This window comes from Ovis canadensis, chromosome 3, assembly GCF_042477335.2.
Source record: "Ovis canadensis isolate MfBH-ARS-UI-01 breed Bighorn chromosome 3, ARS-UI_OviCan_v2, whole genome shotgun sequence".
NCBI classification, from domain to species: domain Eukaryota; kingdom Metazoa; phylum Chordata; class Mammalia; order Artiodactyla; family Bovidae; genus Ovis; species Ovis canadensis.
Window position 1 is genome coordinate 159,327,775 of NC_091247.1, and position 21,768 is coordinate 159,349,542.

General features: G+C 40.9%; 1 protein-coding gene across 4 annotated transcripts in view; it reads right to left on the reverse strand.

The window, feature by feature from the left end:
- HELB (DNA helicase B) overlaps nt 1-21,768 on the reverse strand; it is a 66,899-nt gene that overhangs the window by 31,683 nt on the left and 13,448 nt on the right. The window contains exons 1-4 of one of the 4 annotated variants that reach the window (XM_069584710.1): nt 6,059-6,270; nt 3,467-3,555; nt 3,148-3,354; nt 1,957-2,126 (exon numbers count right to left, since the gene is read on the reverse strand). In XM_069584710.1, coding sequence (XP_069440811.1) covers nt 1,957-2,126; nt 3,148-3,265 — 288 coding nt within the window. In that variant the 5' untranslated portion in view covers nt 3,266-3,354; nt 3,467-3,555; nt 6,059-6,270. Of the gene's footprint in view, nt 1-1,956; nt 2,127-3,147; nt 3,556-6,058; nt 6,307-21,768 lie in introns of those variants that run through there. The other 3 variants (XM_069584711.1, XM_069584708.1, XM_069584709.1) reach the window with 3 other exon arrangements.

The following is a 21,768-nucleotide window of genomic DNA, read 5'->3' on the forward strand; positions in this document are numbered from 1 at the left end:
AACTGTGTATCTGACACATCACTATTTTTTAAGTTAATTTTACTGTGATTAGAGATCTATATAATGCTCTAATTAAAATTATATTTTCTCAAAGCAATACATATACAGTTTTAAAAGTCAAATAACACTAAGAGCCTTATCACAAAATATATGAATCCCTTGACTTACCCTTTCCATGACTTCTAAAGGCAACACCTCCAACACTTTCAGCTATTTCTTCCAAAATTTATCTCTCTTCTACGTATTGTTTATACTGTTCTTTAATTTTTTAAAAAAAATTAGATAATTCGTGTTAACTCCTTACTTTGGAAAGTCTTTCTTCATGGAACTTGCTCTTTTATACTATCACCTAAACACACACTTCTCCCATCTTTGAAAAAGTTACAGTACCATTTTGAAAACTGATTTTGGTTAAATCAGTATAAATGGGATCCACAATTCAGTGACATAATGTGCTGTGATTACATGAATTTTGTATGGAACTCTTGTGTGTACTGCGGAGTTAATGATGGCCTCATTTTCTTGACTTGTTTAGTTCTCCGTGTGCCTATCAACAATTCTGCCCAAACTCTACTGAAAAGGTGTAGAACCTCCTTCATCATGACCCACTCAGTAGGTCATCTACTAGCTCCATTTTTTTTTTTTTCATGGAGACATCACCCCTGGAACCCTCCAAACAACTTACGAGCTGAAATGTGTACCCCACAAAATTCATATGTTGAAATTCTAACACCCAGAACCCTGAATGTGACCATATTTGGAGACAGGGTCTTTAAAAAGATAATTAAGTTAAAATGAGACATGGGATAGGCCCTAATCCAAGATGACAGGTGTCTTTATAAGAAGACTTTAGGACCCAGACAAGCACAGAGGAAAGGTGGTGTGAAGACACAGGAAGATAGCTGCTCATGAGCTAAGGAGAGAGGCCTCAGAAGAAACCAACCCTGCTAACATCTTGATTGGATTTGGATTTACAGATTCCAGAACTGTGAGAAAATAGAAGTTCTATGGTTTACACCACCCAGTCTATGCTACTTGTTACAGCAGTCCTAGCAAACGAACATAAAACCTCAATAAAAATCTTTACTCTGGGTGGTGGTTTACATGCTGAACAGGGGACTCCAAGCCTCCTTTTCCCACCTGAGCCGCAGAAGGTTCACTGCTCTGCCTTTGTCCTGAATAAATATAGATAATAGTGCTCCAGAGTCTTTTTTTTCTTCCGAGCATATTAAAATCATAGTCATTTTACAGAGGGAATAAATTCATTATTCCAGTATTTCTCAAGAGCGATGGAATCTGTAAACATTCTTGGGAAACCCACGAATTATATCAGAATCTTTAAACTGTATTTTCATTTGGAAAACCACTCATAACCAAGTACTGATTTAAGTGCCACATTTGGTTTTCAACACCTCTGGAGCTTCACAGTATCGCTTTACTACTCCTCGCATCTAATAACAAAAACAGAAGTGCCAAAGAAATTGTAAATGACATTATTGTGCCAAAGAAAAAAAATCAAATGACATCATGATGTACCATATGAATAATGAAGGTTTTTGAAAGTTCAAATAAGAAAGTGAGGAATTGTGCTACATAGCAGAATGGACTTGCCAAACTCTTAAGAACTTGGGTCTTCAGTGAGATCTACACTCAAGGTTCAACAGCAATTTAGTTACCAAAAAAGTCATGAAATTAAATTATGTAACTAAAGTACTGATGATATGAATATCATTTATTTTGTTATTTTGTTTTCCTTTGAAAATTTATTGTATAAGAGGATAGGTATAAAAAGTTTATATTTAGTTGTAACACTGAAAGGAGAATACATCGAGGTCATACGAATTTCTTTCCTTTGAAGAAGATGTAAAATTGTCAAGTTTGAGATATCCTTGTATAAGATTACAAAAAGATATCCTTGTATAAGATTACAAAAAGCTAAGCGAAAGTCTTACTTACTTTACGAAATCCAAGTTTCCATGGCTGTGTACCTAAAATCTCTTCTATCTCTTCCAACACCTCTATAGAATTTGAGGTTATGAGCTGTTTGAAGTGTCGGGGCAGAAGAACTGGAAGGAATTCCATTATTTTTGGAAACTGCAAAGCTCTCATCACCATTTTAAATGGAACTACAGGATATCAGAAAAGAACAAATCCAAGCTAACAAATGAGCTCATAAAACAACTGATTTGATGGACTTTCTCATTTAGCACAACTAGTTAAAGAAATTCCAATCAAAGAGAGAGTAACACATTTACTTTAAGCAGGAGAAAACTGATTGTATTATAACAACTGTTTTTGTACCAAGATGGCTTTCCTTGTGTTCAACGTCAAAATTTATGTTCTTCAAATGCTTACATAACTACCTCTTAGACTTTTGTTTCCTCCTACTTGCAACAGAATAAAATTTCCGACTAAATGATATATAGATAAATTCAAAGCTAAGCATTAAAAACTATTTACATATTAAACTTTATAATCTTTTTTCTTACTATAGTCATGATTCTTTCATCCTGGAAGTCATTCAATGATGTACTTACTGCCAAATTCATTTGATAGAATTAAGAAATAAAACATTCCATATATGTGAATTCCAGATAACAAACCATATTTAAAAGTTATTTTAAATCATTTTGAACTGAAATCTTTCCAAAATGGATTGTTCTTTTCCTGCCTTTCTTCTCCGCCTTTTTAAACAGAATAATCGACAACTGAACTTTTTCTTAACAACTCAAGGTAATCCTATGGACACAAAAGTTAGAGAGAGACACCTAGAATCACACTTTTAGAGCAAGACAGTAACTGAAAGGTATTTAAAGATCATCTCACCCCACGTTAGTCACTCAGTTGTGTCCAACTTTTTGTGACCCCATGGACTGTACCCCACCGGGTTCCTCTGTCCATGAACTCTCCAGGCAAGAATACTGGAGTGGGTTGCCATTTCCTTCTCCCATCTCACCCCATATCTTCAGATTATAGATGAGAAACCAGCAATGTTAATAACATACTTCAAAAGCAATACAAATACATTTTCATCAAACCCGATTTTAAAAAAGAATACTATAGTAAGGTACTGTAGTGGTGATATTTAAAACATACTAGTTATCCAGTATCTCAATTACACTAAAACTCCATGATAAAATCACTTACATGTGAATTCCAGAGGAAGCAGCATCTCATGACCTGGTGATGACTCTTGTGTTTTCTGCGTAGACTGTTTTTGACTATTCCCTTCAATTTCCTCTTGCCATGTTCTTAAGTTTTCCATAAGATTTTCAAAATTGAGGTCTTTATACCTTGATTTATTATTTAACCATGTAAAAAACTTAATTCTTTGCTCACTGGAGACATTACACTCTTTAAGAAAGAGGGAACAGATGTGGATTTGATTTGGTGGTGACATATCTGACTGTAAAAAGTAAGATGGAAATCCTTGAACCCGATAGTTCCTTGATCCTACTGGCTTTACCTGTACCTTCACTCGCCACCAAGCATCAGTTAATGGAAAACGTCCAAACACGTCACATTTCTCCTGAGTGTTTTCATCAAACACAGAAACTTTAAAATAAAAAAAAAAAAAAGGAAATGTTAATTTAGGATAATTTGAAATCTTTCCCAATGTTTTGTCAACTCCACTACTCTCTTTAATCCCGGGACGGTTCCCTGTACAGGTGTCTATTGCAGTGTCTATATTCCACTTACCTGTTTATCTGTCTTCCTCTACTACACTGTTGGAAAAGGACATGGCAACCCACTGCAGCATTCTTGCCTAGAGAATCCTGTGGACAGAGTAGCCTGGTGGGCTGCTGTCCATGGGGTCACACAGAGTTGGACACGACTGAAGCTACTTAGCATGCATGCATGCATTGGAGAAGGAAATGGCAACCCACTCCAGTGTTCTTGCCTGGAGAATCCCAGGGATGGAGGAGCCTGGTGGGCTGCCGTCTGTGGGGTCCCACAGAGTTGGACACAACTGAAGCGACTTAGCAGCAGCAGCTACTACACTGTAAGCTTTCTAGAATAAGATAATGTCTTATTTGTCATTGTATTCCAGGAGGGAGGCCTGGTACCTGGCAAGTCTGTTGTTCCTCTCCTAAAAGAGGTTCCCTCTCTGCTACTCTGATCTCAGCCAATACTGACCTCCAAGGAGTATCTAAAAAAAACGTCAGGGTCAAAAAGACACATGTACCCCAGTGTTCACTGCAGCACTGTCTACAATAGCTAGAACATGAAAGCAACCTAGATGTCCATCGACAGATGAATGGATAACGAAGCTGTGGTACATTACATATATATAATGGAATACTACTCAGCCATAAAAAGGAACGCATTTGAGTCAGTTCTAATGAGATGGATGAAGTTAGAGCCTATTTTCCAGAGTGAAGTCAGAAAGAGAAAAATAAATATCATATACTGATGCATATATGTGGAATCTAAAAAGATGGTACTCATGAATTTATTTTCAGGGCAGCAATGGAGAACCAGACATAGAGAACAGACCTATGGACATGTGGGCAGGGGAGGAGGAAGAGTATGAGATGTATGGAGAGAGTAACATGGAAACTTACAATACCATATGTAAAATAGATAGCTAGTGGGAATTTGCTGTGTGGCTCAAACAGGACTCTGTGACAACCTGGAAGCGTGGGATCCAGAGGGAGACGAGAGGGAGTTTTGGGAGGGAAGAGATATGGGTGTACCTATGGCTGATTCTTGTAGATGTATGACAGAAAACCACAAAATTCTGTACAGCAATTATCCTCCAATCAAAAAAAAAAAAAAAGTCAAGGTCCCTCCTACTAGTCTTTGCAAAAGCTGTTGCATCTGCCTTAAATATTTTCTTCCTTACTGTTTACCACATTTACTACAGAACTCAGATTAACTGTCACTCCCTCAGAAAACCTTCCCTGAATCTCATAAATATAACCTCATGGCACTTCATACAATTTCTATTAAGCACTGATATTATAGTTACTTCCCAGGTGGTGCTAGTGGTAAAGAACCTGCCTGCCAATGCAAGAGACACAAGAGACAATGGTTCAATCCCTGGATCATGGGGAAGATCCCCTGGAGGATGGTGTGGCAACCCACTCCAGTATTCTTGACTGGAGAATCCCATGGACAGAGGTGTCTGGTGGGCTATAATCCATAGGGTTGCAAAGAGTCGGACATGACTGAAGCAACTTAGCATACACAGCTGCGATTATTTGTAAAATACCTATTTAATGCACTTAGAGGGGAAGCTCCATTAAGACAGCAACCTCATCATCTAATCTCTCCAGGGTACCCCAACAACAAACTTATCTCGCTTGGAACACCTTAGCCAGTCGCTAACACTTGCAGGATGAATAACTAAACCCTCCACAAAAACTTAAACATTTTCTGTCTAAACTTGTGCTGCCTACTCACCTGTGACTATTTAATTAAAATTAAAACTTTAGATTCAGCTCCTCTGGTGCACTAGCTGCATTTGAAGTTTTCAATAACCACTCATGGCTAGCAGCTATTGTATAGGACAGTTCGAATTTACAGCAATCCCATCACAGAAAATTCTACTGGACAGCAACTGGTCTGAACATTCAAACATTCTTAAACATCAGTCACCAGGAACACACAATAGGTGTAATTCTTAGGACAGGAAACTAGACAAGATAAATACAGATCACAACAGGTTAATGAGTCAACAGTGCTTGGTGTTTCACGTGTATGTGTGTTTAAGCAGCTGAACAGCAACCACATATTCGACTCCAGGAAAGAAATAGTTAAAAGCCCTGATTCGGGGTGTTAATACTGGCTGGACACCCACTGTTTCCTTGTTTATAAAACTACCTCAAAAAGTTGTGAACATTAATGAGATTCACGTGAAGCCCAAGCTTAACATAAAGTATTTGCTCAAGTCTCTGCTATTATTGTTATTTTATTCTAAACAGGACGAAGCACTTAGGCGATTCCAAAGGAAGTCTGTTAGCAGCGATGGAGTGCAGTACTTTGGAGGAGGCCATAATAGAAACAATTCATTAATCCGCCGATCCCACCCCCGAGGAGCGAGTTATTTCCTCACCACGGAGCAGCCCAGGGAGGCTACCAGCATTTACGCCCCCACTGCAAAGCTCCTCTGCGTCTAGAAACACCGTGTCTTCGTCCTCCTCCGCGTCCTCCCTTAAATATTCGTCTTCCTCTTCCACCATGTCCTTGGGTGGGAGCAGTGGTCCCTGCAGCTCCAGCAAGGGCTGACTCGACGAGGCCATAGTCCATTGTCCCGAGCTCAACCCCAATTCCGGAAAACCCCGGGCTGCGAGACGCCCATGGTCAGCCAATCAGCTCCGCGACTGTAGGACCTTCGGCTTCCCGGGGGTGGGCTAAATGTGTGACTTGAGTTAACCGTATGGAGATGGATGGCAACTAAACTTGTGGTGATGATCATGCTTTAGTATACACAGACACTGAGCTATAATGCTGTACGCCTGAAACTTGTTTTAAAAGATAAAGGCCATGCGCTTTCACAAATGTACCTCCTCCCCCGGAAGCTAGTTTGCGCGAAGCTCCGCCTCAAGTTCCCAGCGGAGGGAACGGGATAGGATGGAACGCCGAAATTCTGAGGGGGCGGGGCGGGGGGCGGGGCACTCTCCCACCCCGCTGCACAGTCAAACTCCCTGCTCCGCCTGGTGCTGGGAGGAAACTAGCTGTTTAGGCCCCGGCATAAATAGCACCTGCAGAGCCGCTAACTCACCGCGTCTCCTGCCTAGAGAGAAACTCGAGAGAAGGTCAATCTACTGAACCTAAGGTGAAGGTGAAGTCGCTCAGTCGTGTCCGACTCTTTGCCTCCCCGTGGACTGTAGCCTACCAGGCTCCTCCGTCCAGGGGATTCTCCAGGCAAGAATACTGGATTGGGTTGCCATTTCCTTCTCCAGAGGATCAAACCCAGGTCTCCCGCATTGGGGGCAGACGCTTTAACCTCTGAGCCACCAAGGAAGCCTTAAGAGCTAGGAAAAGCAAGCCCTTCCCAACGACTGGAAAACAAAAATCCAAATGCCCTTCCGCCAACACCCAAAGCTCAAAGCCGTGAATCTCCAGCCAGGAGACCCGCCTAGGCGTGACTACTTTGGGCCTCTTGTTTTTTATTCAGAAGTTGAATTTGTAAGATCAAAGGCACTTTATTCAAGGTACAGATCTCTAGGCCTCATTCCATACCCATTGTATCGGGATCTAGGGCTGGGACTTAACGCACGTCTCAAGTTGTTCGTTTTGATGCTCAGCCAGATTTGGAAAGCAGTGGATTCAATAACTTTCACAATGCTCCTCATTTCCTCTGTGAGTATACCCTGGCCTCCCAAACTTTAGGCTGAGCTGCCATCTGCTAGTGCGTGCTAAGTCGCTTCAGTGGTGTCGACTCTGTGCGACCCTAAGGACTGTACTCCAGGCAAGAATACTGGAGTGGACTGCCATGCCCGCCTCCAGGGGATCTTCCTGACCCAGGAATCGAACCTGCATTGCAGGCAGATTCTTTACCGCTGAGCTACCGGGGAAGCCTCACAGTGGAGCAAAAGAAGTTATAGCCCAGGGTATAAACAAGAATAGGGGAAGGCAAGTAGAAGAGAAAGAGGTGATTTAAAAGTTATTCTGGAGCCATGGTTCCCATAAGTTTGAAAATCATGGTACTTTTTGAGGAACAGCATAAAATATACGATTACATTACTATTTTGATACTATTATGAAATTACTCAATAGTAAACCTAAAGTAAGCATACATTATTTGCTAAATCCAAAAGCATCTTATTGTATAGATTCTAATATAGATAAATCACTGCCCCCACCAAAGTTTTTAATTTATAGGACCATACACATGAAACTAACACAGCTTTGTAAATCAAATATACTTTATACTTCAATAAGGTTATTTTGTTCTTTAAAAAAAACTTATGGGAGAAAATGCTAGAGTTGATTTTCTTTTCCTTTGGGTACAAGTGTCAACTTTTGTTGCTTTTAGAAACGCTCTGTTGCATCAGTGTTTCCAAGGATGTCTGTATGAGGCTCAATGCCTTCCTTAACACTCAGGATAGCTACACCACAACATGGAATCTGTCCTGACAAACGTTTTACCACTCATCTCTTTGTTGCTAAATCCAGTGGATACAGTGCTGCCTTTGTCTTGCCTCACCTCTCAACAGTATTTAACATAAATAACTTTTCAACTATTCTTGTAACACTCTGCTTCCTAGGCTTTTGTAACTCATCTTCGCAGGTGTTCCTACTATTTCTCTGGCCATTTATAGCTTCTTTGGGTTCCTCTACTGGCCTCTGAAGTAACGGTGTTCCCCAGGGTTCCATCCTGAGCAGCTTCTCACTCTGTAATCCTTCCCTCAGTCATCTTTCACCTACTGTCACCTCCATGCTAATGACCCCGAGTCTCACCTTCAAACCTGTGCAAACAACTGCCTATTAGATGCCAGGATTGGATGCCCCTTGGCTCCCCTGACTCAGGTATCCAAACTGAAAGGTATCCACTGCCCAAATGTGGGTCACATATGTGTTTATTCATAAGATAACTTTTTTACCAACACGATGATTTGGGCACAAGACCCCAGATACTAAGCTTCTGTTTCTATAACTCAATTGCATTCTACTAGGCAGTATAGGGAGAAGGCAATGGCACCCCACTCCAGTACTCTTGCCTGGAAAATCCCATGGATTGAGGAGCCTGGAAGGCTGCAGTCCATGGGGTCGCTGAAGGTCAGAATGACTGAGCGACTTCCCTTTCACTTTTCACTTTCATGCATTGGAGAAGGAAATGGCAACCCACTCCAGTGTTCTTGCCTGGAGAATCCCAGGGACAGGGGAGCCTGGTGAGCTGCTGTCTATGGGGTCACACAGAGTCGGACACGACTGAAGCGACTTAGCAGCAGCAGCAGCAGGCAGTGTAGGATAGGATTCAGGATGATGAGAACTTTACTTCTGTCAGCTATAAATTGGCACTTGTAGATATACCGCTACAATCTGCAGCTGCTGATTTTCAACTCCCCATGAAAGGAGTTAGAGCAAAAATGAGGCACTCTGTGCTCAGGGAAAAATTGGCAAAACAGGTTTTAAGTGGGCTTCCCTGATGGCTCAGGCAGTAAAGAATGCTCTTGCCAGTGCAGGAGACGTGGGTTCAGGGGAAAACTGGCAGCCAGGTCTTCAGCTGGTTAGATGTTATCAGGAGCCGATTTTATGAGCCCAATTCTTGTACCTTCTCATATCTAGGAAAGTACTAAATCCTTCATGGTGACGACTATTCATCGGGACTAGCAGAAAGCTTGACGAGACTCACAGAAACCTTCTGGAAAAATATGTGCTTGTTTGCATATACTCCCCCTTTACCATATCACACATATACTGACCTTCTCCCCTGCCTCTCTGGAGCAGTTTCTCAGAGCTATTTGAGGTGCTGTCTCTTGGGCTGCAGTCCTCATTTTGCCCCAAATAAAACTAAACTTGCAACTCTCATGTTGTGCTTTTTTTTTTTCTTAAGTCAAGACTTCTTTACCTGTTGATTCCTCATTTTTAAAATGTTAACAATTCTAGACTCCTGGAAACCATTTTTACAGTATACAGTGTTAGTCGCTCAGTCATGCCCGACTCTTTGCGACCCCATGCACTGCAGCCCTCTGTCCATGAGATTTTCCAGGCAAGGATACTGGAGTGGGCTGCTATTTCCTTCTCCAGGGGATCTTCCCAACCCAGGAATCGAACCTGGGTCTCCTGCACTGCAGGCAGATTCTTTACCAACTGAACTACAGTAAGTAACAATACTTAAACCTCTCTGTGTATCAGAATCACTGGGATGTTTCTACAATAATGACTCCTGAATATACCATGAAGCTCTCTCTCTCTCTCTGAAGTCGCTCAGTCGTGTCTGACTCTTGGCAACCCCATGGACTGTAGCCTACCAGGCTCCTCTGTCCATGGGATTTTCCAGGCAATAGTCCTGGAGTGGATTGCCATTTCCTTCTCCAAATGTACCATGAAGCTACAGTTCCTCAAATATAAGACAATATAGGCATAAGGTCATTCACTGTATAACTTCTGTAGCAGCAAAGGACAGGAAAGAGCAGAAATGTGCATCAGTAAAAGACCTGTGAATAAACTATGGTACATCCGCACAATGGAGTATTCTTTGGTAATATCACAAAAGAAAGAACGAGGAATACCTTTTTGAACTGATAGGGAGATTTCCCAGGATATTATGTTCAGTAAGAAAAAAACAAGACATAAAACAAGGCAAATAGTTTTCTGCATTTGCATAGGCTTGTTTTTGCAAAAACAAGCAAAGACAGGAAACATAAACCAGAATTTAATGAAAATAGTTACCCACAGATAGAGTGGAAACAGGGTAAAGGAGAAAAAGACGGGAACAAGATCTCTAACTTTTTATAATGGTTTTGACTTCTGAATCATGTAAATGCTTCACATATTCAAAAATAAACAAAATCCAAACCTAAAATTGAACACAAACAGAAACAAAGGAAACTATCAGTTGTATAACATAACCTCTCAGGGAAAAAGTTACTTCAAGAATATATACTTTTGAATACTTGGAATAAATACTTTAAGTTATCATGACTATATCCCCATAGTAGGTTATGTTCTAGGACAAAAGACCTGCAAAGTAACATAAAACTTTACCACACACTGTAGCTAATTTTAATATTGTTTTTAATTGATACAATATGCATTGTATGATAAAGCAAACAAGTAAATGTCCTCAGTGTTATCAAATGAAGGTTTTTAGTGTACGTGAAAAGAAGTAGAAACATAGAATAAAAAAAAGTTACGAAAACTACAGCATTATACCTGAGCTAGAAATATCAATATGACCTTGAGATTCTTCAGTGTATTTCCTAGCTCTGTCTTCTGAAAGGGTCTGAAAGTAATGTCATCCCAGTGACTCTGATCACATCTACCACCCTCATCTTGATTTTGGAATACCATTTCTTACTAAAAGAAGTGGAGGCTTCTTGAGAAGTGACTGATTCCACCTCTGGGACAGGGAAGTACAAGGTGGCCCTAGTATTTCCTGTACCAGAAGGCAAGGAACCACTCAAAAAATATATATCCATATATATGGACATCTCCATATGGATGGAATATTACTCTACCATGAAAAAGAGTGAAATAATGACATTTGCAGCAACGTGATGAACCTGCGAAGAGCTGACTCACTGGAAAAGACTCTGATGCTGGGAGGGATTGGGGGCAGGAGGAGAAGGGGACGACCCAGGATGAGATGGCTGGACGGCATCACCGACTCAATGGATGTGAGTCTGAGTGAACTCCGGGAGTTGGTGATGGACAGGGAGACCTGGCGTGTTGTGATTCATGGGGTCGCAAAGAGTTGGACACGACTGAGCGACTGAACTGAACTGAACTCAGAGAAAAACAAATACTATATGATATCACTTATATATAGAAACTTTTAAAAATGATACAAAGGAACTTTTTACAAAAGAGAAATATAGACATAGAAAACAAATATGGTTTCCAAAGGGGAAAGGGGAGGGGGAGGGATAAACTAGGAGTTTGGAATTAACGGATACACAGTATTATATATAAAACAAATAAAATAAACAAGAAGGATCTACTATATGGCAGAGGGAAGAATATTCACTATCTTGTAATAATCTATAATGGAAAAGACTTTGAAAAAGAATATACATATATATGAATCACTCTGCTGTACACCAGAAACTAAGACAACCATACTTCAGTAAAAAAGCCATTTGTTTTGAAAAAGTAATAAAAAATAAAAGAAATGTAAGAAGAAATTCCAAAAATACAAAACATGATGTTGCAACCTTTAGTGTAATAACTAACTCAAGCAAAGATGACCCAAGAATACTAAAACCACTATGTGCAAATCCACTAGGAAACTGATCGCCCAATGGCTGTAAGAAATTACAAATTGTGAAGGGGAAAATAGACCTTTACAGTGGAGATACTTGTCAGTCACCCCTTAATCAAGTTATCAAACTTAGTGTCAATAATAATGGGACGAACGGTGTGTGTCTCATGCTGTGATGCAATATGAAGTACATAAGATCAGCTATGAGTATTCTTGTCAAAAATACTTAACCTTACTTTAATCAAGTTTCTAGACCAGCACTGTCCAATGCAAATATAATATGAAGCACATAGGCAATGTAGGAGCTTTTGGTGGCCACATTAAAAAAAGAAATAGGTGGTATTAATTTTAATGATGTCTTTTATCTAATCCAATATATCCAGAATATTATTTTTTCACTGTGGCAATCAACATAAAGATCGCTAATGAAATATTTCACACTCTTTATCACAAATCCTTGAAATGTGATATGTATTTTACCCTTATAGCACACCTCAGTTTAACAGAGCCACATGTCAAGTGCTCAATAGCCACATGAGGATGGCAACTGTCATACTGGGCAGCACAGTTCTAGAACCAATTTTCCATTTGCCCCAAATCCAAGGAACTGAGGTACAAACTGAATAACACCGGGTGGAAACAAAAATCTAGAACAAAGGCGAGAAAGTAAATACCTCTCAGTTCAGTTCAGTTCAGTCACTGAGTTGTGTCCGACTCTTTGCGACCCCATGGACTGCAGCACACCTGGCCTCCCCATCCATCACCAACTCCCAGGGTTTACTCAAACTCATGTCCATTGAGTCAGTTATGCCATCCAACCATCTCATCCTCTGTGGTCCCCTTCTCCTCCCACCTTCAATCTTTCCCAGCATCAGGGTCTTTTCCAGTGAGTCAGTTCTTCACATCAGGCGGCCAAAGTATTGGAGTTTCAGCTTCAGCCTGAGTCCAATGAATATTGAGGACTGATTTCCTTTACGATGGACTGGTTGGATCTCCTTGCAGTCCAAGGGACTCTCAACAGTCTTCTCCAACACCACAGTTCAAAAGCATCAATTCTTCTGCGCTCAGCTTTCTTTATAGTCCAACTCTCACATCCATACATGACTACTGGAAAAACCATAGCTTAGTCCAGATGGACCTTCTTTGGTAAAGTAATGTCTCTGCATTTTAATATGCTGTCTAGGTTGGTCATAACTTTTTTTCCAAGGAGCAAGCATCTTTTAATTTCATGGCTGCAGTCACCATCTGCAGTGATTTTGGAGCCCCCCAAAATAAATTCTGTTACTGTTTCCATTGTTTCCCCATCTATTTGCCATGAAATGATGGGACCAGATGTCATGACCTTAGTTTTCTGAATGTTGGCTTTTAAGTCAACTTTTTCACTCTCCTCTTTCAATCTCATCAAGAGGCTCTTTAGTTCTTCTTCGCTTTTTGCCATAAGGGTGGCGTCATCTGCATATCTGAGATTATTGATATTTCTCCTGGCAATCTTGATTCCAGCTTGTGCTTCCTCCAGTCCAGCATTTCTCATGATGTACTCTGCATATAAGTCAAATAAGCAGGGTGACAATATACAGCCTTGACATACTCCTTTCCCAAATTGGAACCAGTCTGTTGTTCCGTGTCCAGTTCTAACTGTTGCTTCCTGACCTGCATATAGGTTTCTCAAGAGGCAGGTTAGGTGGTCTGGTATTCCCATCTCTTTCAGAATTTTCCACAGTTTGTTGTGACCCACACAGTCAAAGGCTTTGGCATAGTCAATAAAGCAGATGTTTTTCTGGAACTCTCTCGCTTTTTCAATGATCCAACAGATGTTGGCAATTCGATCTCTCATTCCTCTGCCTTTTCTAAATCCAGCTTGAACATCAGGAAGTTCACGCTTCACGTACCGTTGAAGTCTGGCTTGGAGAATTTTGAGCACTACTTTGCTAGTGTGTGAGATGAATGCAATTGTGCAGTAGTTTGAGCATTCTTTGGCATTGCCTTTCTTTGGGACTGGAATAAAAACTGAGCTTTTCCAGTCCTGTGGCCACTGCTGAGTTTTCCAAATTTGCTGGCATATTGAGTGCAGCACTTTCACAGCATCATCTTTTAGGATTTGAAATAGCTCAACTGGAATTCCATCGCCTCCAGTAACTTTGTTCATAGTGATGCCTCCTAAGGCCCACTTGACTTCACAATTCAGGATGTCTATCTCTAGGTGAGTGATCACACCATCGTGATTATCTGGATCATGAAGATCTTTTTTTGTACAGCTCTTTTGTGTATTGTTGCCACCCCTTCTTAATATCTTCTGCTTCTGTTAGGTCCATACCATTTCTGTCCTTTATTGTGCCCATCTTTGCATGAAATGTTCTCTTGGTATTTCTAATTTTCTTGAAGAGATCTCTAGTCTTTCCCATTCTATTGTTTTCCTCTATTTCTTTGCATTGATCACTAAGGAAGGCTTTCCTATTTCTCCTTGCTATTATTTGGAACTCTAGATTCAAATGGGTATATCTTTCATTTTCTCCTTTGCCTTTAGCTTCTCTTATTTTCATTGCTATGTGTAAGGCCTCCTCAGACAACCATTTTGCCGTTGGCATTTCTTTCTCTTGGGGATGGTCTTGATCACTGCCTCCTATACAATGTCATGAAACTCCGTCCATGGTTCACTGGGCACTCTGTCTATCAGAACTAATCCCTTGAATCTAGTTCTCACTCCCACTGTATAATTGTAAGGGATTTGATTTAGGTCATACCTGAATGGTCTAGTGGTTTTCCCTGCTTTTTTCCATTTAAGTATGAATTTGCCAATAAGGAATTCATGATCTGAGCCACAGTCAGCTCCCAGTCTTGTTTTTGCTGACTGTATAGAGCTTCTCCATCTTTGGCTGCAAAGAATATAATCAATCTGATTTCAGTATTGACCATCTGGTGATGTCCATATGTAGAATCTTCTCTTGTGTTGTTGGAAGATGGTGTTTGCTATGACCAGAGCATTCTCTTGGCAAAACTCTGTTAGCCTTTGACCTGCTTCATTTTGTACTCCAAGGTCAAATTTGCCTGTTACTACAGGTATCTCTTGACTTCCAACTTTTGCATTCCAGTCTCCTATAATGAAAAGGACATCTTTTTGGGGTGTTAGTTCTAGGAGGTCTTCATAGAACCATTCCTGCTTGGAGCATAGACTTGGATTACTGTGATATTGACTGGGTTGCCTTGGAAACGAACAGAGATCATTCTGTCATTTTTGAGATTGCATCCAAGTACTACATTTCAGACTCTTTGGTTGACTATGAGGGCGATTCCATTTCTTCTAAGGGATTCTTGCCCACAGTAGTAGATATAATGGTCATCTGAGTTAAATTCACCCATTCCTGTCCATTTTAGTTTGCTGATACCTAAAATGTCAACGTTCACTCTTTTCATCTCCTGTTCGACCACTTCCAATTTGCCTTCATTCATGGACCTAATATTCCAGGTTCCTATGCAATATTGCTTTTTATAATATTGCATCAGACTTTACTTCCATCACCAGTCACATCCACAACTGGATGTTGTTCTTGCTTTGGGTCCGTCTCTTCATTCTTTCCGGTGTTATTTCTCCCCTGTTCTCCAGTAGCATATTGGGCACCCACTGATGTGGAGAGTTCATCTTTCAGTGTCCTATCTTTTTGCCTTTTTATACTGTTCATGGGTTTCTCAAGGCAAGAATACTAAAGTGGTTTGCTGTTCCCTTCTCCAGTGGTCTCCAGTGGACTACATTTTGTCAGAACTCTCCACCATGACCTGTCCGTCTTAGGTGGCCCTACATGGCATGGCTCTTAGCTTCACTGAGTTAGACAAGTCTGTGGTCCGTGTGATCAAACTGGTTAGTTTTCTGTGATTGTGATTTTCATTCTGTCAGGCATCAGCTTTTCAAGGGCACATAGCGTCTCCATCACATAGTTCCTCTTTTCCCCTTCTTCCCTCTCATCCCCTCCCCTTCCTTTTTTCTTTATTTTCTTCTTTTAAAAAACCTTTTTAAATGTAAAAACTATTCTTAGCTCTAGGGCTGCACAACAACAGGCCATAACAAGCACACAGTCAGTCTGGCATCTGGGACATTTTACAAGACAACTGACCTGGATTTTCAAAAAAATCAGTGGGAAAAGGGCAGGAAAGAGCTAAATGGATCCAGGATTAACAGGGACTGTTAGCTGAAGTCAAGAGTAGGGGGAGAGGGTAGGAGATGAGGCCAGAGAGAGCTGGGCTGGAGCTAGGACTTGCAGCACTTTGGGAGGCCATAGTGAGAAATTTAACCATTTTCTCCTGAAAACATGGCTGCTCGTCTCACAAAAACCCAGCTTTCATTCCAATATCCCCTTGAAATCCAGGCAATGCTTGTTAAAAAATCAATTAACCTGCATCATCAAGCAAAGGATTTCAGCATGTGATTCATATCACTTCTCACGTGCAAGGCTTTTGTCTTTTAAGTTACCCACGATGTGTTTTCTGGTTACATTGGAAATCCATTTGTTTTAGTGTGCCTGGATGGTATTAAGGCAGCTAACACACTGTGAAGTTGTCATTAATAAAACCTAAACATTTTACTAGGAGAGTAGGGAGGGAATAAGGTTTAGTGACCTGTTTAATTAACATGATGAGGTAAAGCACGCAGTTAAGATGTAGCCATGATAATGATCGTTTCGCAGTTATGGGAGAGCACTTCAAATTAATTTATCCAGGTGAATGTTTAAATTAGCATTTTGTCTGTTTTGTTTATTAAATTGGGGCCCAAAGGGGAAGAGCAGAATTAAGAAATGAATTAAATAATAGGATTACCGAAGAGATTGACAATTGTATACAGAGCAGAAATCCTAATTTAAAATGTGCTAGATTTCATTCAGTCAGGAGATATGCAGGGAACTCCCTGGTGGTCCAGTGGTTAGGACTCTGTTCTTTCAATGCCAAGGGTGTGGGTTCAATCCCTGCTTGGGAAACTAAGATCCTGCAAGCTCCTGGGTGCAGCCAAAACAAAACAAAATGAGAAATGTATCTGTGCGGCAGGAAGTATTACTGTCCACTGATACCTCCTTCCCCTCTCTCTCCAGGCCCTCAGCAGGGCTGTACTTCACCTATTCGGAGTTGATTGAAACCATCTAACTTGCTTTGACCAATAAAATGATAGCAATGTGCACTTTAGGGTGGAAGCATTTAACTTTAGGTCTCAACTCTCCTTGCTTTGGTGATCGTGAGGGTGTGAAGTCAACAAAGAGCCATTCTCTAATGGACAGCTGCTCTGGACAGTTCCATGGGCCTGCTGTAGGGCCTGAATAAATGAGAAGAAATCTTTGTTGTGTTAATCCCCTAAGACAATGGAGCTCTTTCTTAAGTCAGCAGAACCTAGCCTATCCTTCCTGACATGATACCCATCACATACTAGATGATGTGTTTGGCAAGTACAGCAAGAGCCATAAGAAAATAATAATGGTCCTTACCAAAAGCTTCTATTATTTAATTCAGGTATGCAGATTTGCAGTTAATGGGACACAGAGCTGGAACACCATTTTGGGAGATGGATTCAAAGGAGTTTGGAAAGCTGAAGCATTGTGATGGTGTTGTGCAGTCCCAAAATGGATTTAAAGAAGCCAAAAGGGAAATCATACTCAATATTTTATAATAACCTGTAGGAGAAAAGAATGTGAAAAAGTATGCGTGCATGCTTAGTCACTCAGGCATGTCCAGTTCCTTGCGACCCTATGGACTGCTGCCCACCAGACTCCTCTGTCTGTAGGATTCTTCAGGTAAGAATACTGGAGTGGGGTTCCATTTTCCTCCTCCAGGGGATCTTCCCAACCTAGGGATTGAACCTGTGTCTCCTGCTTTGCAGGTAGATTCTTTACCCGCTGAGCCATCAAGGAAGCCCACGTGTGTGTGTATGAATCACTTTTCTGTACACTTGAAACAACCACAACGTTGTGAATCAGCTACACTTTAATAAACAAGAAAAAAAAAAAGACTCACAGTGAGCTGACATCCAGTTCCATAGTTCTCTGATCAGAAATCCAGACTCCTGGTAGGTAAGTGGTGATATGCCAGAAATGGGCAAAAAGACTCAAGAGACAAAGCTCTGGGGAAAGAAGTCTTTTTGACATGTCCAATTGTCTCACAAAATATTATTTGATACACTGTTCTAATATTTTTTAAAAGTAATGATGCACTATATAGAATGAAAATTTGGCATCAATTTTTGAGGTAAAAGATAAAACTTAAGAGTAACATCACCTTTTTGGGGACAGATTGTGCAATACCTCAAGATCCCATAAGGCATCTAAACCCTCTTCTTTACCATATGGGCATTTCAGTAGAAATGCTCATGAAGTTAACTGAATTTGACATTAAACCCTTGTCTCTAAACTCTACAAAGAAATGGCCCCAGTCACCCCAGTTGCAATTCAATTTTGTTTGTATTATTATATAAGCTTTTGCTGAAGCTTAAATATTTGTAGGGCTAAATCTATACCCTTCTATTTCTGTTTCAGTATATGAGATTTTAAGTTGTAGGAGAAAATGTTGGTAAAAAGTTATTGCCTCCTTAGATGCTTCTTTCCAAACTAACACACACTGAGTAAGGTAAGCACCAAAGCAAAAGCGTTCAGCTGTTACCACAGGGAGATGCTGCTGGGGGTCCAGCCCTAGCCAGCTATATTGGTCTTCATTTGTGAGCCTTTTTATGAAAACTATGGATCTAATCTTGTACAATAAGTGAAATAAAAACAGCAAATTTGGGGAAGTATTCGTAAAAAGATTACAACTCATTTATTCAGTAGATATAGATTTCAGGACAGTTATTGTTCTGGGTGGGCTCCCCAGTGACTCAGTGTAAAGAATCCGCCTGCCAATGCAGGAGACGTAGGTTCGATCCCTGGGTCAGGGAGATCCCCTGGAGGAGGGCATGGCAACCCATTCTAGTATTCCCGCCTGGAGAATTTCATGGATAGAGGAGCCAGGCGGACTACAGTCTGACAAAGAGTCAGACGCAACGGAGCATGCACACATGCACTGTTCTGGGTACTAGAGAAGAGCAGTGAATGAGACAGACCACGCCTCTATATTCTAGTGAGAGGAGACAGTCCAAGAGTAAGTGAATATGAATATCGAGAGACGATGAGAACCAGGAGCAAAATAAGAGTAAGAGGATAGAGAATGTCTAGAGTGGTACTTCCCTGGTGGCTAAGGCTACCTGCTTCCAATGCAGAAGGCCTGGGTTCAATTTCTAGTCCGGGAACTAGTCCCCACATGGTGCAACTCAAGGTCCCACATGCTACATCTCAGACCCAGCACAGCCAAATAGATAAATAAAGATTAGCGTGGAGGCTTGTTGTTTCAGACATGGATTGACAGAAATAGAGGCACAAATATTAAATTGACATTGATAAGACAATGTTATATTGGCTATGGGATGAATTACCGAACAAAATGAAAGCAAATCAGAGAACAAGTAAAAAGCACTATGCCCATGCAACTCATAATCAGCAATAGAAGACTGACTTCACAGGATAGAAACATGTTTGAATATTCCATAGGTGCTACCTTGTTTAAGAAATCAAGCTGCCTTCAGATTAGCAGGTGTGTTTTCCTGGGTTTATTTTAAATGGCTAGAAAACTTCCTCCATTTGTGAGGTGAATTCACATACAACATACAACATGTACCTCTGCCCAAGGACAAAAAACCCATAAGCTTATAAAGCACAAGAGAAAAGTTAGATATAAAGAACTAGGTTGCAATGATAAGGCACAAAAAAGGAAGGAATGTCTGAGAGACAGACAGGGAGTAAGATGCAGAAAGGGAATTCAGTTCAGTTGCTCGGTCATGTCCAACTCTTTGCAACCCCATGGACTGCAGCAAGCTAGGCTTCCCTGTCTATCACCAACACTTGGAGCTTGCTCAAACTCTTGTCCATTGAGTCGGTGATGCCATCCAACCAACTCATCCTCTGTCGTCCCCTTCTCCTCCTGCCTTCGATCTTTCCCAGCATCAGGGTCTTTTTCAATGAGTCAGTTCTTCGCATCAGGTGACCAAAGTTTTGGAGCTTGAGCTTTAGCATCAGTGCTTCCAATGAATATTCAGGACTGGTTTCCTTTAGGATGGACTGGTTGGATCTCCTTGCAGTCCCAGGGACTCTCAAGAGTCTTCTCCAACACCATAGTTCAAAAGCATCAATTCTTCTGCGCTCAGCTTTCTTTATAGTCCAACTCTCACATCCATACGTGACAATTGGAAAACCATAACTTTGACTAGACAGACCAAACTCAGGATAAAGGAAGCAGATGCAGAACAGGAAAGAAAAGAATTTTCAAATTCTCCTTTAAGAACAAGTCATAGGGACTTCCCTAGTGGTCCAGTTGTTATGAACTGCCTGCCAATGCAGGGGACACTGGTTTGATTCCCAGTTGAAGAACGAAGATCCCCCATGCCCTGGGGCAACTAAGCCTGTGCACCATGGCTACTGAAGCCTGGGCACTATAGAGCCCACGCTCCACAACAAGAGAAGGCAACGATGAGAGGCCCAAGCACTGCAGCGAAGAGTGGTCCCCACTCGCTGAAACTAGAGAAAGCCTACACGTGGCAACAAGGCTCCGCGCAGCCAGAATAATTAACTTTAGAAAACAGAGCAAGTCATACTATTGTAATACCACCTCACTTTCTCAATGGCAGATTTCATAAAGGATATAAAACCTCCAAAAGACCATTTTTGATGGAAAAAAAACCCAGAGAATGTGGAGAATGCAAAGAAAATTCTTTCAAACTTAAAAAGCAGAACACTTATGTATTTTTATCTTTCTTTAATGATAAACAATAACAATGGCTAATCCTGAGTGTTTATGATGTGTCAGCCACAAAGTGCTTTTTGTGAATTAGCTCATTTACTCTTCACGACAGCCCTATGAAGTGGTAACGTGAAAATGTCCATTTCATTTTGTAGTTGTATTAGGATTTAAAATCTTGTGTTGAAAATCTCAAATAGACCATATGAATTATGAGGAAAGTGCTCCTGAGAGGTAAAATGACTTGACTAAAGTCAAAAGTGGCCAAGCCAGGATTGGACCCAGGGACTCTAGCGCTCATGCTCTTTGCTGCTATGTGTTCAGGCACAGCTCTGGGTTCTCAACTTTTGTGCATGTACCCAGGATGCTCTGGGATTGTATGCAGACTCACACTGCAGCAGGATAAAACTCCTTGATTTGTTGCCTCTCTTTTGTTTGTGTGAGATTTGTAAAATGTACACATACTTCTCTGAGATTTCAGAGTAGATTTAAAACTTTATAATAGATACCTACAGCCTGATGTCATCGGTAAGTGATAAATAACTCAAATTGCATGGAGGTTACTTATTTTTCACATAGCTTACTGGATTAAGCTGTAAGAACGCTATACTCAGGGGTCTAAGATTAATAGTACATGTGGGAGAAAGTAAATGCCTCCTTACTGCTTTTCTGGATGGCTTTGTTTTGGAGAGATCATTATTGGCTGACACCTTCCCCATAATAGTTGACCATGACCTCACATTTTGAGAAAAACGACTTTCTTACATCTCGCACAATGGTCTTCAGAAATCTCCACCTGCTATTTCTTTGCTAAACCATACAACTGTGAAATGATGGGGGTAAGCACAAAACAGGCTTAAAAACAGCACAATTTAGTCTCACTCATTTCAGCTGAAGCTCCAATGCTCTGGCCACCCGATGCAAAAAAAGTGACTCATTGGAAATGACCCTGATGCTGGGAAAGATTGAAGGCAGGAGGAGAAGGGGACAACAGAGGATGAGATGGTTGGATGGCATCACCAACTCAATGGACATGAGTTTGAGCAAGCTCCTGAAGTCAGTGATGGACAGGGAAGCCTGGCATGCTGCAGTCCATGGAG